This window comes from Rhinolophus hipposideros, assembly GCF_964194185.1.
Source record: "Rhinolophus hipposideros genome assembly, chromosome: 1".
In the NCBI taxonomy this organism is placed as follows: domain Eukaryota; kingdom Metazoa; phylum Chordata; class Mammalia; order Chiroptera; family Rhinolophidae; genus Rhinolophus; species Rhinolophus hipposideros.
The window spans coordinates 45,098,107-45,112,740 of record NC_138047.1 but is presented as its reverse complement, the minus strand read 5'-3'; the positions used below and the strand labels follow the sequence as shown (position 1 = coordinate 45,112,740).

Genomic DNA, 14,634 nt, shown 5'->3' with positions numbered 1-14,634 from the left:
GCTGTAGAACATCGCCTTTAAATCTCCTACTCAATTGTCACAGAACAATAATGACTTACTTCTCAGTGTTTTGTAGTTTGCAAAGTGCTTTCAAATAGTGTTTCACTTCCCAACAGATATCTGAAGTAGAGGAGCTGTAATAATATCAATGAGGGAGGAACTGAGGCCCAGAACTAAGGGGATAAGGCTCAGAAGGAAGGTTTTCTGATTCCATACCGCAGAAAACTTTAGAACTAAACATCATTCCCCTTTATAAAAGGAAGATAGATTTCTGACTAGTTTTAAACACTTTGCTGGAAAAAAAACACACACAAAAAAACATTAAACATGCCCTTGTGCAAAAACCAACACTACCTCTGGTCTTCCCATCACCTCACATACCATGGGATTCAGAAAGGCGTATCCACTTTGGAACTTTTCTAAGAGAAACATGCTTCCTTAAAGTAACCAAAAAAACACCCAAAGATACAGTCCCTAAGAACACTGGTATAGTGACATCTACTATGTATTTCTTTTATTTACATATTCTATGGAATAATGCAAATGCTATTCATTGGATTAAGTAAAGTTTTATGAAGGTCAATATATGTAACAATAAAACAAATCAAACTATTTATGGTTTAAACATTGTACATAATAATATGGCTACAACTCAGGGATAGTATGAATTATGCCAGTAAAAAGGAAGGGGTAAAGAGCTATCTAGTTCTTAACTATCCCTTAAAGAAAACGATGCTTACAGAAAAGGATTGCTCTCTCCAGTGGATGCTGGGTAAATGGGAAGTTGGCTCCTGCTTATTTGATCCCTGAAGACGTTAAGAGCCTTTGACTATCAATAGACAGATACAAGGACTGGTAAAAACAATAGTCAAACTTCTCTTTTGTTAAATTTTAGGTAGTTTCCATGATTGTCTTCTAATATAGAAGTCCTTGATCTCATTTTCTACAATCAACATTTGAGGATGGTGACAAACCTGAGTACCAAGCCCCAGCAATCCAGTGATTCTCTCGGGGCTGCTGTATAGCAAAGCTGGCTCTCTAAAGTAACCGGGACATCCATAGCCTACCTGTAACTCCACCCCAAAACCCCTCACTCCAGGTGAAAAGCACTGATCTCACATGTCTGTGTATCCCCATCCAATTCTTACTGGTGACTTCTTCAGAATGCACTTTCAAACTCTGAAAATACATTGCTTTAAATTGCAATTTAGCTGAGTTCAGAATGCAATCTAATGTGAAAAAAAATTAAAGAAAAAATGCTAGAAAAGCAAGCAAAAGTAATGACACACCCTTAACTCTATAGGATCGATTTACCTATAGTTCCTGCGGGGCACGGCTGCTTTGCCATCTGTCCTTGACGTGTCTTAAACCACATGATTTCTCGGGCTTCTACAGCCTCACAGCTTTCTTCCAGAGCTGGGATTTGGGACGATGCTGATGGAAGGTGTGTGGTCATGTCATCAAGCACTTCAACAGCTGGAGATGGGGTGCTGGTACTCCGGTTTCTTCTTCCTGACACTGATGGGGTGGTACTCCTGCCTGTACTCCACATTGTGGTCCGAAGGGTGGTACTGGTGGTGGTGCTTCCCATGCCAAGAGGTCCTGTGGTAGAAATTTCTGAAATAAAATTCAAAAAAATAACTCCTATATTGCTTGTTTACAATAGGACCTCAAAAGCCCTAAGGCATTAAAGAAAAACATTTTTATTTGAAAATTCAGAGTCTTAAACATGGGAAAACTAAACCAATGTAAAGGTACCAGAATGGCACTTGAGTACCAAGACAGTCATTTGATCAATGCCAAACATAGGCTGCTTATGGTTCTTCGCAACTCAAATCACAGAAAAGCAAAATTACAGTACAACTCAACTCTTCAGTAAGCTTCTTAATACTTCCCGCCTCTTATACAATTAGAGGATTAAAACTTTTAGTCTCCTTTGAATTTTCAAACTTGGTATCGAAAGGGAGAGAGCACATACAGTGTTTTTTTCACATTAAGCATAACATGAGTTTCTGAAGATGCAGAAAATACGGGAGAGGCAAAATTAAAAATCATGAATTAAAGTGCTCATGAGCTAAAAAAATAAAATTCAATTCTGAGTATGATCTCCTTAACTATACTCCAAATTAAGAGTAGCTGGGTGATCTACCCTGATGCTCTTAGAACTGATTCATCTTATCAAAATTTTCAAACTTGACATTTACTAATGTAAACTATAAGTAGTTTCCAATTAGTTGTATCCATAAAGTATTTTCCAAGTAGGTTATTTTTTTAATGGGAAAATGCATTCCAGGTTCCATGTACAAGTGGTTAGGTTCAATGACCAGGTATCACAGGTTATTAAACCAATAATGTATCCAAAGGAATGCCCTACCGACACTATGGAAAGAAGAATCATGGCAAAGAATTGTCTTTCTGGAAAATATATTAATATTCCCATCATAAGAATGCAGGAGTATACACACACATACACTGCATTCCTAACTATAAGGTTACAAACTACTATACCCTTAATTTCACCTCACTTACTGCCAATAAACCACAGGGGCACTGACTCTAGCCAGAGTCACAGTAGTTCAGGTTTAGGAACTGAAGGGAATCCTGTGATGAGACTCCTGATGTTTCTTATTCATTGTCTGCTTTCTTTAACATGTCATCAACTTGAATCTGCTGCCCCAGAAGAGGTGCCAAATCCATCATGGAATATTCAGTGTATAGGAAGCTTCCAAAAACAGTATAGAGATGGCACGGGGAAAGGAGGTATGGATTTCCTGAACATTAAGTCTTTGAAATTGGAGCATTTTCTGAAGTGATGCTATTTTTTGTTTGTCTTCTTACTTGTTCTTCTGTTTCCTCTCCCTCTCTTCTCAGCTTTCCACCTTTTCCGGATGTTCCCTCTCTATGTGAGGGATAATGTTCATAAGCACATTTATTCAAAGTCTATATGAGAAGGTAGAGTATCCTTTTACTCACTTCTGATTCCATACACACCATATACACCAAGTCTTGTTGAGTCTGCCTCGTTCCTTTATTTTGCTCTCTTCCCGGTCACCATTATCTATGTCTAACCCATTGTCAATGGAGGCAAACAGCAGTTAACCTTACTGCTAATGAAACCAATCCCGGCATAAAATGCCAATACTGGTATTTCAATATCTATTTTCACAAAATAAAAATTCAGGATTCATAAAATAAAATTACTGACTCTATGCATTTAACATATTCAAATACAAAATTTAACAATATATTTTGAAGAATTTAGTTGAATTCTTAAAATTATATATAGTAAACATATGATTCTAATATACAGTTTACTTACAAAATTATTGACATATTTCAAAAAGGAACCACGAAATTGAGAAAATATAATGGCAAGTTTAAATTTATTAATATTAAATTTAGTTAATAAAATAATATTAAAATTAAATAATATGATTTTTATTAATATTAACTATTAGCCTTAAAAAATGTGGAAGTGGTATTGTTACTGGGATGTAAGCATACATTTTGTGCAAATTTTCCAGTTAGTGGAAAAATTATTTTTAATTTCACACTTTTTGGTGAAGTAGTAAGGCGATAGTTAAAATCCAACTACAAGTACTTTCTCTGACTCCTTTAATCTAAATAATTCCATCTCTATTTTGTACTTTTGAGGAGACCATTTTGAGTAACTTTCAGTTTTTTGACAGGGACTCTAAACTTTTCATTGATAATGAACCATAGTTTTTTTTTTTACACAAAGCATTTTTAGTTCTTCTTTGTCTTTCTTTGTTTGATCATATAAAAATAGAGATTCATTGCAGTTAGCTATGTTAAATAATCTCATACTCAAATTTAGTTATTCAGGGAGTTTTTGAACTAGTGTAAAATTTAATTTCAAAATAGCTGTGTTTTCAGTTACCTTCCTCCTCTTCTTCAGAATTATATAGGTGCTGAAGAACACTTTCTAAATGAATGCATGTTTCTTCAGTTAGATATTTTAATTAGCATGTAACGCTCTGGGAGGAAAAGAGGTTTGTTTTGCAATCATTTTTGCTCTGACAAAACTGCCTAATCCCACAAAAAGTGAGAAAATTTGTCACCCTATTGTTTCAATCACCCAAATGTAGACAAGGAGTAATGATACACTATCACAAGATTTTTGTTTGTTGTGACTTTGTACTCACCAACTTTGAATAGATTTTCTTTTAGCATAGCTTTAATATATGTATCATTATGCTCTATTTAAATGATCTAGATTTCAGGTTTTTAAAGACTACAGCATCATATCAAAATTATATTTAACAATACCACTACATAATACAAAGAAATGTTCTTTATTTTTTTCTAAAATTACTCTATTCAAACCATTATTTACCTTTTGCCAGAGGCATTTCATAAGGTATGAATTGGAATATGTTACTCTCCAGATTAAAATCCTTAAATGGTTTCTGTCTGCCCTCCAAACAAAGACTGGGATCCTTTTCATTTCTAAACCCTTTCATGAGTTTATTTTTCCAGCTCATTTATAATTTTTCTTCATCTTTTAAATCTACTCTTAAACCATATAACATTACCAATAGTTCTCCAACTGCGACCTGTTCTTTCTGCCTCAGGGCCTTTGCATATGCTCCAGTGTTCCTGCCCCATTTCCACCTGGTTAATTCCTATTTATCCTTTGAGATTTAGCTTTGGATGCCATCTCCACTAAGGAGCCTTTTCAAATTTACCAAGATGGGGTTATACGCCAACATGTGTTTTGTTCAAGATTATGTCCTTGTGTCTGACCAAGAGTAAATAAGTTATCAGCCAAGATAGATGAACATCAGGAATAGGTCAAGAAAGAAGGGAGGGTCCAGTTGTGAAATTTCACGAAAGAAGGGGAATGATAAATAGAGAATAATAACAAATGGGGTAGCTAAGAGTTCCTATGGTTGATAGGCTGGAAAAGAGATCTTATAAACGTATTTTATTCTACATTAAGGAAACCATCAGACAATTCAAAGAGAAAATAAGCAGGGAGAACACTGAGACCCCATCTTTCCCAAAATGACTCTATCTCAAAATAATCATTTTAAGTTGACTACACTCTAATGAAGCAACAATACTGATAAAAAAGATTTTACAGAAGTTCACATTGTTATGAAATACATTCCGAGGACTTCGTTTAATACAGACATATTAACGTTAAGGATCAGTAGAGAATATATGTCCTTGGAATTGTGCCAAAGAGAGATGCCTACAAGATGGGTCATATCATTCCCTTTGACTTTAACCAAAATAAAAGTACATTTTAAAAGTTGTCCCTGTTCCCCATCCCTTCCTTCCATTTACTGCTATGTAAGACCCCCTAGTGCTGTGTTCAATGCCAGCGTTTGGCAGAATAAGTACTAGTGATATACATGTTGTCACCAGTGCCCAAGAAATAACTTGTCTTATTGCTAGATACAATGGAAAACAATTTATATTAACTGAAGAATCATAGCAGCGTATTTGGATTGGCCAGATTCCAGCTTACATCATATGCCATCAGTGATTGTGTTTCTCTGTCTTTCAGTAAGGGAGAAGTGATAGGACACTTCTCAGTGTATGCTGTTATTGAATCTTACCTGAATGTATAACTAGTAATGCAACTGTATGTTATTAAGTGCCTCATGTGCTTGTGTATCAAAGAAAGGTTACTGTGTAAAAAAATAAGTTTGAGTGACTGCTTACATTTAAGACTTTATCAAAACTGTGCAATTTCCCTTATTATTTTGCTATAGGTATTATATTCATTGTGCTGATACAGATTAGTATTTTCATAAAACTAAAAAAGCTTCATATTAATATTTCCCCCTAATAATTAGCCTTGTTTCCAAAAGACAATTTAATTCTCCTTTCCTCTGAAATTTGTTGCTCATGGCTTATTCCATTCTTATATTTTGATTTATTTTGTTGATTTTTTTTCCCTTCAGCTTTTGTTGAAAACAAAAAAAAACAAAACACATAGTTTGAACATTACTACAGGTTATAATCTGTGGAATATACTAATGGAAACATTAAAATTAACCAACATTTGTATAGTGCTTTACATCTTGCAATGTTTTTCTTTACCTCTATTCATTGAATTCTGACTAAAAAACGTGCAGAGTAATTGTAACTATGAATTCTTAACTTTACAAACGAGAAAACTAGATTCTAATGTAAATGAATCATAATCATATATATATATAATAAATAAATAAGTGTCCCCAAGTGACATAGTCTGTGTTTTTCATCATATGCTATCAAAAATGATATTCTGAATTATTTCATGTGTTCTACAACTATGAGTCATCCATAAACATTTGAAGAAGAGACTGAAAGAACTAAGGTCAATCTAATGAAATATTAATACGCTTGATCACAAAATATGTTTATTATTTAGGATAGACATTGATATGGACTTAATTGTTTTCACCCAAAATTCATATGTTGACGCCTGACTCAAATTAGGTAATTTAGGTTCAAGGAGGTCATGGGAATGGGGGGACTTAATCTAATAGGACTTGTGTCCTTAGAAGAAGAGGAAGAGTTTTCAGTGATGCAGGAGCACAGAGGACACAGTGAGAAGGCAACTATCTGTCTGTCAAAGAGAGGGGCCTCAGGAGAAACCCATCCTGCAGCAACTTGATCTCAGACTTTCAGGTGCCAGAACTGTAAGAAAATACATTTTCATCATTTAAACTACCTAGTCTATTGTATTTTGTTATGGCAGCCCTAGTAGACTAACACAGGCATCTTCTAAAAATATATACTATTTAAAACAGAATATTAAAATTTTGGAATCAAAGATAGGATAAACGTCACTTCAAAGTAAGTGTTTACCCTCTACTCATAAAGTGCATGGACTTTCTTTTTGATTCATGTTAATTTTTCTCTTTTCCTCTCTAAAATAGTTACCTCCCTCATGGTTTTCCCTTTAGAAGCCTTTCTTTTGTGTTGACTTTATTCCAACATATAATATTTTGGCTGACTACAGAAGCATTTCCTTCTCCTCGCCCTTCAAGTATTTATTTAAGTCCAAGATCAATTACCGAAGAAGTATTCCCAGGGGCCTGAGAGAGGAAATAAAACTGAAAGCATAACAATGCTGGAAGCCAATGCTGGCTTTTGGCTAGTTGTGCAGGGCTTTGGGTAGAAGAAAGAAATTCTACTGGACCCTCACAGATGTAAGTTGGTAGAAGTAGACTTGATTACATCTAGTTTTAAAAATGAAACATTAATATTACCAGTCATGACATTATCTAATTCTTTTCAGAATCCATTTATAGTACTTGGTTCTATGGCTTCTTGAGATAGTGAAAATTCCACATGTTATCAGCCATAGGAAAGTATATTTATTTTTGTAATTTGATCCATTTATATTTTCTGATTCTCTCATAGGATATTATAACTTATTATAAATAGAGCAAACTATCTGTTCTAATAAACATGAACTTGCAATGGCCTCATCATTTAAATTGAACATATAGGATTTGGGAGGCATCTTATTAAAATTATCTGCTACATAGGTATTTTGGACCATCATTTCAGAAACTATGTTGTGTGTGCTATTATGTGCTCTAATTTAGTATTCCTAATAAGCTTTGGGTAGGTATGCTTGTCTTCATTTTGGAGAAGAAAGAAGTCAAATTAAGTAATTTCCCCAAGCTTACATAGCTGGCAAACAATAAAACCAGGATTCTAATCCAAGTCTATCAAAATTCCTCCCTTTCCATTAGAACTATGTTGTAGTTAAAAATTTAGGCTAAACTTAATGACAGAAACACATGTAAAAACTCTTGATGAGTTTGGAAATTTATTTGTCCCCGAAACTGCTCACATATACTTTTATTGGTATTGCCACAGCCTAAATATGCTAGGTGCATATTGGGCACTTATTATGGACTAGGGACTATTCTGATCACTTAATAGAAACTGTCCCATTTAATTCTGAGCAGGTTCTATTAATTATCCTTATTTTAGACATGGTAAAACTGAAACACCAAGAGATTCAGTCATGGCATATATTATTTGCCTCTAAGAGAGCTCAGCTCTGAGAACTACAAGATTAATTTATTCCACCCATATTTATTAATCATCTTTTGTGACAGGCATTGTTAGGAATAAAATGTTGAGTGTAGTTATCATGTAATTGCCCTCGAGAAGCCTTCTCTAAGAGGCTTTAAAGAAAAGCTACTGAAGAAGACAGGAAATAGAAAGAGAAACATACTAACCATATCTCATTTGATATATATTTATTGGTGTTTGTTTTATACGACACCAAGGATTTAGAAATGATGCAAAAAGTGCTGCTTGTAAGAAGATTTAAATATACCATCATTTGGGGAAGGTAAAACATCATTAGTTTTTCTATGAAAAAATAATTTCTGCGAATTAAACTCTGACATGTGTTCATTTGTTTGGTACATTCCAACTTATGAAATATTAAAAAGTGAAATCATGAGAATCTTAGAGTTGATAAAATATTGAAATGATAGAAATATCTTCTCATAATACAATAAGATAAATACTCAATCATTTATAAAATACATGACTTTGGACAAATTATGATACTCCTCGGTGCCTTAGGTATTTTTTCCCCCTACTACATGGACATACATGCATACTTCAGACATACTTGAAGATACTCTGGGCTTGGTTCCAGACCACTGAAATATAGCTAATATCACAATAATGTGAGTTACATTAATGTTTGGATTCTCAGTGCATATAAAAATTATGTTTATACTATACCCTAGTCTATTAAGTATTCCATAGCATTATGTATAAAAATAATGAGCTTGCCTTAATTAAAACAAAAAAATCTTTATTCTAAACAATGCTAACCATCATCTGAGCCTTCAGATTGTTGTAATCTTTCTGCTTGTGGAGGCTTCTCGCCTCCATGTTAATGGCTGATGACTAATCCGGGTGATGCTGATGGTTAGGGTGGCTGTGGCAATTTCTCACAATAAGATAAACAATGAAGTTTACCACATGAATTGACTCTTCCTTTCATGCATGATTTTCTTCATGAATTATTTCTCTGTAGCATGCAGTGCTGTTTGATAGCATTTTATTCACAGTAGCACATTTTTCAAAATTGGAATCAATCTTCACAAACCCAGCCACTGCTTTATCAACTAAGTTTATATGATATTCTAACTGCTTTGTTGTCATTTCAACAACCTTCACAGCATCTTCACCAGAAGTAGATTCAATCTCAGGAAACCACTTTCTTTGCTCATCCATAAGGAGCTCCTTGTCACTTAAAGGTTTATCATGAGATTGCAGAAACTGACATCTTCAGGCTCCACCTCTAATCCTAGTTCTCTGGCTGTTTCTACCACGCCTGCAGTTACTTCCTTCACTGAAATCTTCAACCCCTCAAAGTCATGCATGAGCACTGGAATCAACTTCTTCCAAACTCCTGATAATATTCTGACCTCTTTCCATGAATCACAAATGTTCTTAATAGCATCTAGAATGGTGAATCCTTCTAGAAGTATATCAATTAATTTGCCCAGACCCATCAAATGAATCACTATCTATGGCAGCTATAGCCTTATAAAATGTATATTCTTAAATAATAAGACCTGAAAGTTTAAATTACTCCTTGACCCATGGGCTGCAGAATGGATGTTGTGTTAGCAGCCATGAAAACAACATTAATCTCACTGAACGTCTCCATCACAGCTCTTGAGTGAACAGCTTCATTGTCAACGAGCAGTAATATTTTGAAAGGAATCTTTTTTTCTGAGCAAAGGTCTCACAATGGCTTTGAAATATTCAGTAAATCGTGTTATAAACAGATGTGCTGTCATCCAAGCTTTGTTGTTCCATTTATAGAGCACCTGCAGAGTAGATTTAGCATAATTCTTAAGGGTCGTAGGATGTTCGGAATGGTAAATGAGCATTGGCTTCAACTTAAAGTCACCAGCTGCATTAGCTCCTAACAAGACAGTTAAGTAAGCCTGTGTTGTGAAGCCAAACATTGACTTGTCCTCTCTAGCTATGGGAGTCTTAGATGGCATTTTTGTCCAAAATGAGGCTGTTTCATCTACATTGAAAATCTGTTGCTTGCTGTAACCACCTTCATTAATTATCTTAGCTAGAGCTTCTGGATAACTTGCTTCTACTTCAGCACTTCCTGCTTCACTTTGTACTTGTATGTTACGGAGCTGGCTTCTTTCCTTAAATCATCCTCTGCTACATTCGAACTTTTCTTTTGCTGCTTCCTCACCTCTTTCACCCTTCACAGAATTGAAGAGAGTCAGGGCCATGATCTGGATTAGGCTTTGGCTTAAGAAAAGTTGTGACTGGTTTGATCTTCTATCCAGACAACTCAAACTTTCTCCTTATTAGAAATAAGCCTGTTTTACTATCTTTTCATTTGTGTGTTCACTAGAATAGCACTTTTAATTTCCTTCAGGAACTTTTCCTTTTCATTCAAAACTTAGTCAATTGTTTGGTGTGAGAGGCCTAGCTTTTGACCTATCTCAGCTTTCAATATGGTTTCTTCACTAAGCTTAATCATTTCTAGCTTTTGATTTAAAGTAAAAGACGGGCAACTTTCTTTCACTTAAGCACTTAGAGACCACTATAGGGTTATTAATTGGCTTAATCTCAATATTGTTGTGTCTCAGGGAATAAGGAGGCACGAGGAAAGGGAGACAGACAAGGGGAATGTCTTGTTGGTGGAGTTCTGAGAACACACACACACAGCATTTATAGATTAAGTTTCCCATCTGATATGGGCAAGGTTGATGGTACCCTAAAGCAATTAAAATAGTAACATCAAAGATCCCTGATTACGGTAATACCTATAATAATAACTTAAAAGTTTGAATTATTGTGAGAATTACTAAAACGTGACAGAGACATGAACTGATCAAATTCTGTGGGAAAAATGGCACCAATATACTCGCTTGGCATTGGTTGCCACAAACTTTGAATTTGTAAAAAATAGACTACCTGCGTATCACAAAAAAGTGAAGCACAATAAAATGCCTATAATAATATGCATAATTATTTGAAAAAAATGGCAATATGGATTTAAAGTACTTGGCAAAGTAAATGACAGAATAACAGATTAGTAAATGTTTACTATCAGTAATAATATTACTATTTATTTCTTAATTTAACTAAGAGTTATTGATTGCTCACTATGTGTCGTCTGCTATTCTAAATGCTGGGGACACAGAAGTGAACAAAACTATAACAACAATACCAGTAATAACAACAGTAAAATCGTTGCCCTCATAGTGCTTAATTTTAATAGGAGAGAGAAACAATAGAAAAAAAAATGAAATATACAGTATATTAGATATTAAAATGTACTAAAGAGAAGAAGCAAAAAAAAATAATGCAGGGTAAAGTAATAGGAAGTGTCAGGGCAGGGCAGCTGCAATGTTTATGGGGTGTCAGGCATGGTCTAACTGTTAAGGTGAGAAGGGAAACCTTCTGGAAGTGGTGGAGTGACAGATGTGAATGATGGGGACTTTCCAGGCAGAGGGAATGGCATCTGCAAAGGCTCAAACACAGTGAGGAGGCCAGAGTGTGTGAGAAAGAGGCAACATGAAATGAGGTCAGAGAGTCGGTGGGGGACAGTAACACGTTAGAGGCATTTTACAGGCATTGAATTTACAGGCAATGGTGAGGGCTCTGGCATTTACTCTGTCTGGTGTGGGAAGCCACTGGAAAGTTCTGAGCAGAGTGACATGATCTGACTTCAGTTTAACAGGATCACGTGGGTTACTGTGTTTAAGAGTGACTGAATGAGAGAAGAGTGGAAATAAGGAGAACAATATGTATTTGGCTATGCACCTCAGGTGATAGTGGTATTGGTCATGACCACCAGAATGTTGTGCGACACATAGATACATAGAAGAGCATGGAGTGATGAGAGGGGATTGTAAGTAACAATTGGAAACTCTAGTATATTAAACAGTAGAGACAGGAGGTGATGGCTTTTGAATATAAATACTATGATCTTCCAGGTATACAGTAAGAATTCAGTAATTATTAGTTGAACTTTTTGTTTTAATAAGAGTTAGATCTTTTTACACCAATCCTTCTCTAGCTCCATCTTCAATTACTATCATTTATTTAAAACTGAAATAACCACATAAAAATGTTGAGTTCAAATAGGAAGTTTTATATATTTTATAAGAGAATATTCCTAAGGATTCCTGAGTTACAACTAGCAAAGTTATGTCCGTGTTCTCATTACTGTAAAATTTCTATTACATGTTAATTTATGAGAATGTCAAGTAAACCTTGGTGGTGACAAAACCATGTAAATAAATAAGCTGGGGGAATAAATTCTACTGAATCTGAGCTTACTGATTTCTCAACAACAAGCAAACCATTCAAGGACGGTAAATAGTTGAATTTGTGTTAGGGTTTAGAGTAATTCCTTACTCCTAACCTCTATATTGTATTTTATTCTCCTAGTTTTGACATTATTTTTATGGAGTTGTTGGAGTTATTGCCTAACATTTGCAGTGACATATGTTTTATTATTAACTTGTGAAGTGTACTTTACCTATGAAGATAAAATGATACTGAAGTACAGGGGTTATGCATGATTTATTTACAAGTATGAAGTTAAAATAAATGCAAGAAAAATAAAACTATCCTCTGTTTGAAAATGAAATATTCAAAGTGAATGGTAAAGAAAAGCTCATAATTTAAACTCCAGGTTTTTTTTTTTTTTTAAGAATGCAATTTTAGTAACTTTGATCCATTGCAGAAGGTGAAAAATATATATCTGCCTTGTTACACATGAACAAGTTTCTAAGAAACTGATAAAATATAAGGCCCTATTCCAGGATAGCTACTGTTCTTTGTTTTGTTGTTTATAGTGTCTTGAAAAAAAAGACATTATATTTCTTTTTAAGTACCTTAAGTATTTCTTAAAAAAATAAAGAAGATCATTGATTTTTTTCATCAAATAAACCTAAGAATAACAAGAATAGGAGAGCTGAGTAGCTGCTACAAAGGGGATACAAGGTTGCATGGACCATGGTCCATCTCCTCAAGGGGCTTATAGGGTAGGCAGGCTCATTTTCCTGTGGGTTGTAGAAAGCAAGAGCTTGGCTCTTTACTGTGCACACCATCTAACACTGCTGAGGACACTAAACAATTCACTTTATGAGGTAATTTAAAAAAATTAAAAAAAGACAGCTGTATATTGGTATGTAAATGATTCCTAATTCCAAGTAAAGCCACAAAAATATTGTAATTCCTTCAAGATCACCTAAGTATCAGCATACAGATTATACACTCAATAGATAAAGTAAGTCATTCTGCCAAAAACACATATATTCTACAATCCTCCTGAGTGCAGAAATAAGATATCCTACTTTGTTTTCCATGCATGTATACGATCTGACATATATTAAGCACTCAATAGTGCATGATGGGTGAGCGACAGGATGAATACCTATGTTTTATTTTCAAAAGTGTTTTCAGAAGGTCTATGTATAGTACTGTATTTCACTTACATTTACATTTTGATAATTAGATTAAATAATTTGATCACTCCATTAAATTCTGTAAGAAGACTTTAAATATACTAGAGTTCCACATTTTTACTTACACAATATTAACAACCATAAGACAAGTGTCAGAGATTATAGACCTAGACTCTGAAGAAACTTAAGTATTTACATAGATACTAATTCATAATTACTTCCCTCTAAAATAAAGGAAACACTAGAGATTGTCTATGTTGAAGTGAGCATTAAGTGACTGAGTGATCGGGCCAAGGTGTTGTCTATTATAGATTCAGGAATAGAATACATGACATTTATCTCTAAGTTAAATGATTTCGACTAATCCTCAAGCTGAGAATTGAGCAATTTCTGCTCACTCATATGTGCACAAATTAATTTATTATCTTTCAACGTTCATGCAACCATGCTTACTCATCACTTTTCAAATTAATAGAGTAATAAAAACCTTCCCATTTAGCTTTCTCCTGATTATTTTATTTTTAAGAGAATGAAGTTGTGCAGTCTAGAAATAGTGATAAATGGATCTAAAGAAGGCATGTGCTTCTGTGGCAAAATCTGCCCACAGGATAATAATTTTCAGGTTTTTCTACTAAAAAAACAAAAACAAACAAAAATCCACCCACACGTATCTATACACACAAATACATGTACATCACACTTGTATTACAAATCCTAGGGAAACAGGTAAGTAAAATAGATATTTATTATATTGGGCTCTTCTACTCCAAAAGAACTTTGTTCTTTTTCATACACCTGTGAAGAGACCTTAAATGGCTCAGAAAACAGTACATTTACTGTATTAGTAATAAAATAAAAGGCAGTGAGATGTCCTAGATAGAGAATTGATTTTAGGTTCAAATATTAGATAATCATCTATAGCCAAAGTGTGGCTTTAGGCAAGTTAACCTTACAAAAAGTCAAATTTTCCTTATCTTTAAAAATGTGCATTTCTATATTTACTTCAACAATACTGACATCCAATAGACATTCAGTAATAATAACATTAATATAATCAAATTCAAATTATCCCAAGATGCCATCAATTCTGTTTCAGGAAAGTTATAAACAGCTATCTAACTTACAAAGGTGAACTATTTTCTGTATTTTGATAATAAGGACAGAGGATATG

General features: G+C 34.3%; 1 protein-coding gene across 29 annotated transcripts in view; it reads right to left on the bottom strand.

The window, feature by feature from the left end:
• ADGRL3 (adhesion G protein-coupled receptor L3) overlaps positions 1–14,634 on the bottom strand; it is a 744,191-nt gene that overhangs the window by 157,145 nt on the left and 572,412 nt on the right. For all 29 annotated transcript variants that reach the window (XM_081060173.1, XM_081060156.1, XM_081060146.1 and 26 more), the window contains one exon: positions 1,315–1,617. In XM_081060173.1, the coding sequence (XP_080916299.1) occupies positions 1,315–1,617 (303 nt within the window). The remainder of the gene's footprint in view (positions 1–1,314; positions 1,618–14,634) is intronic.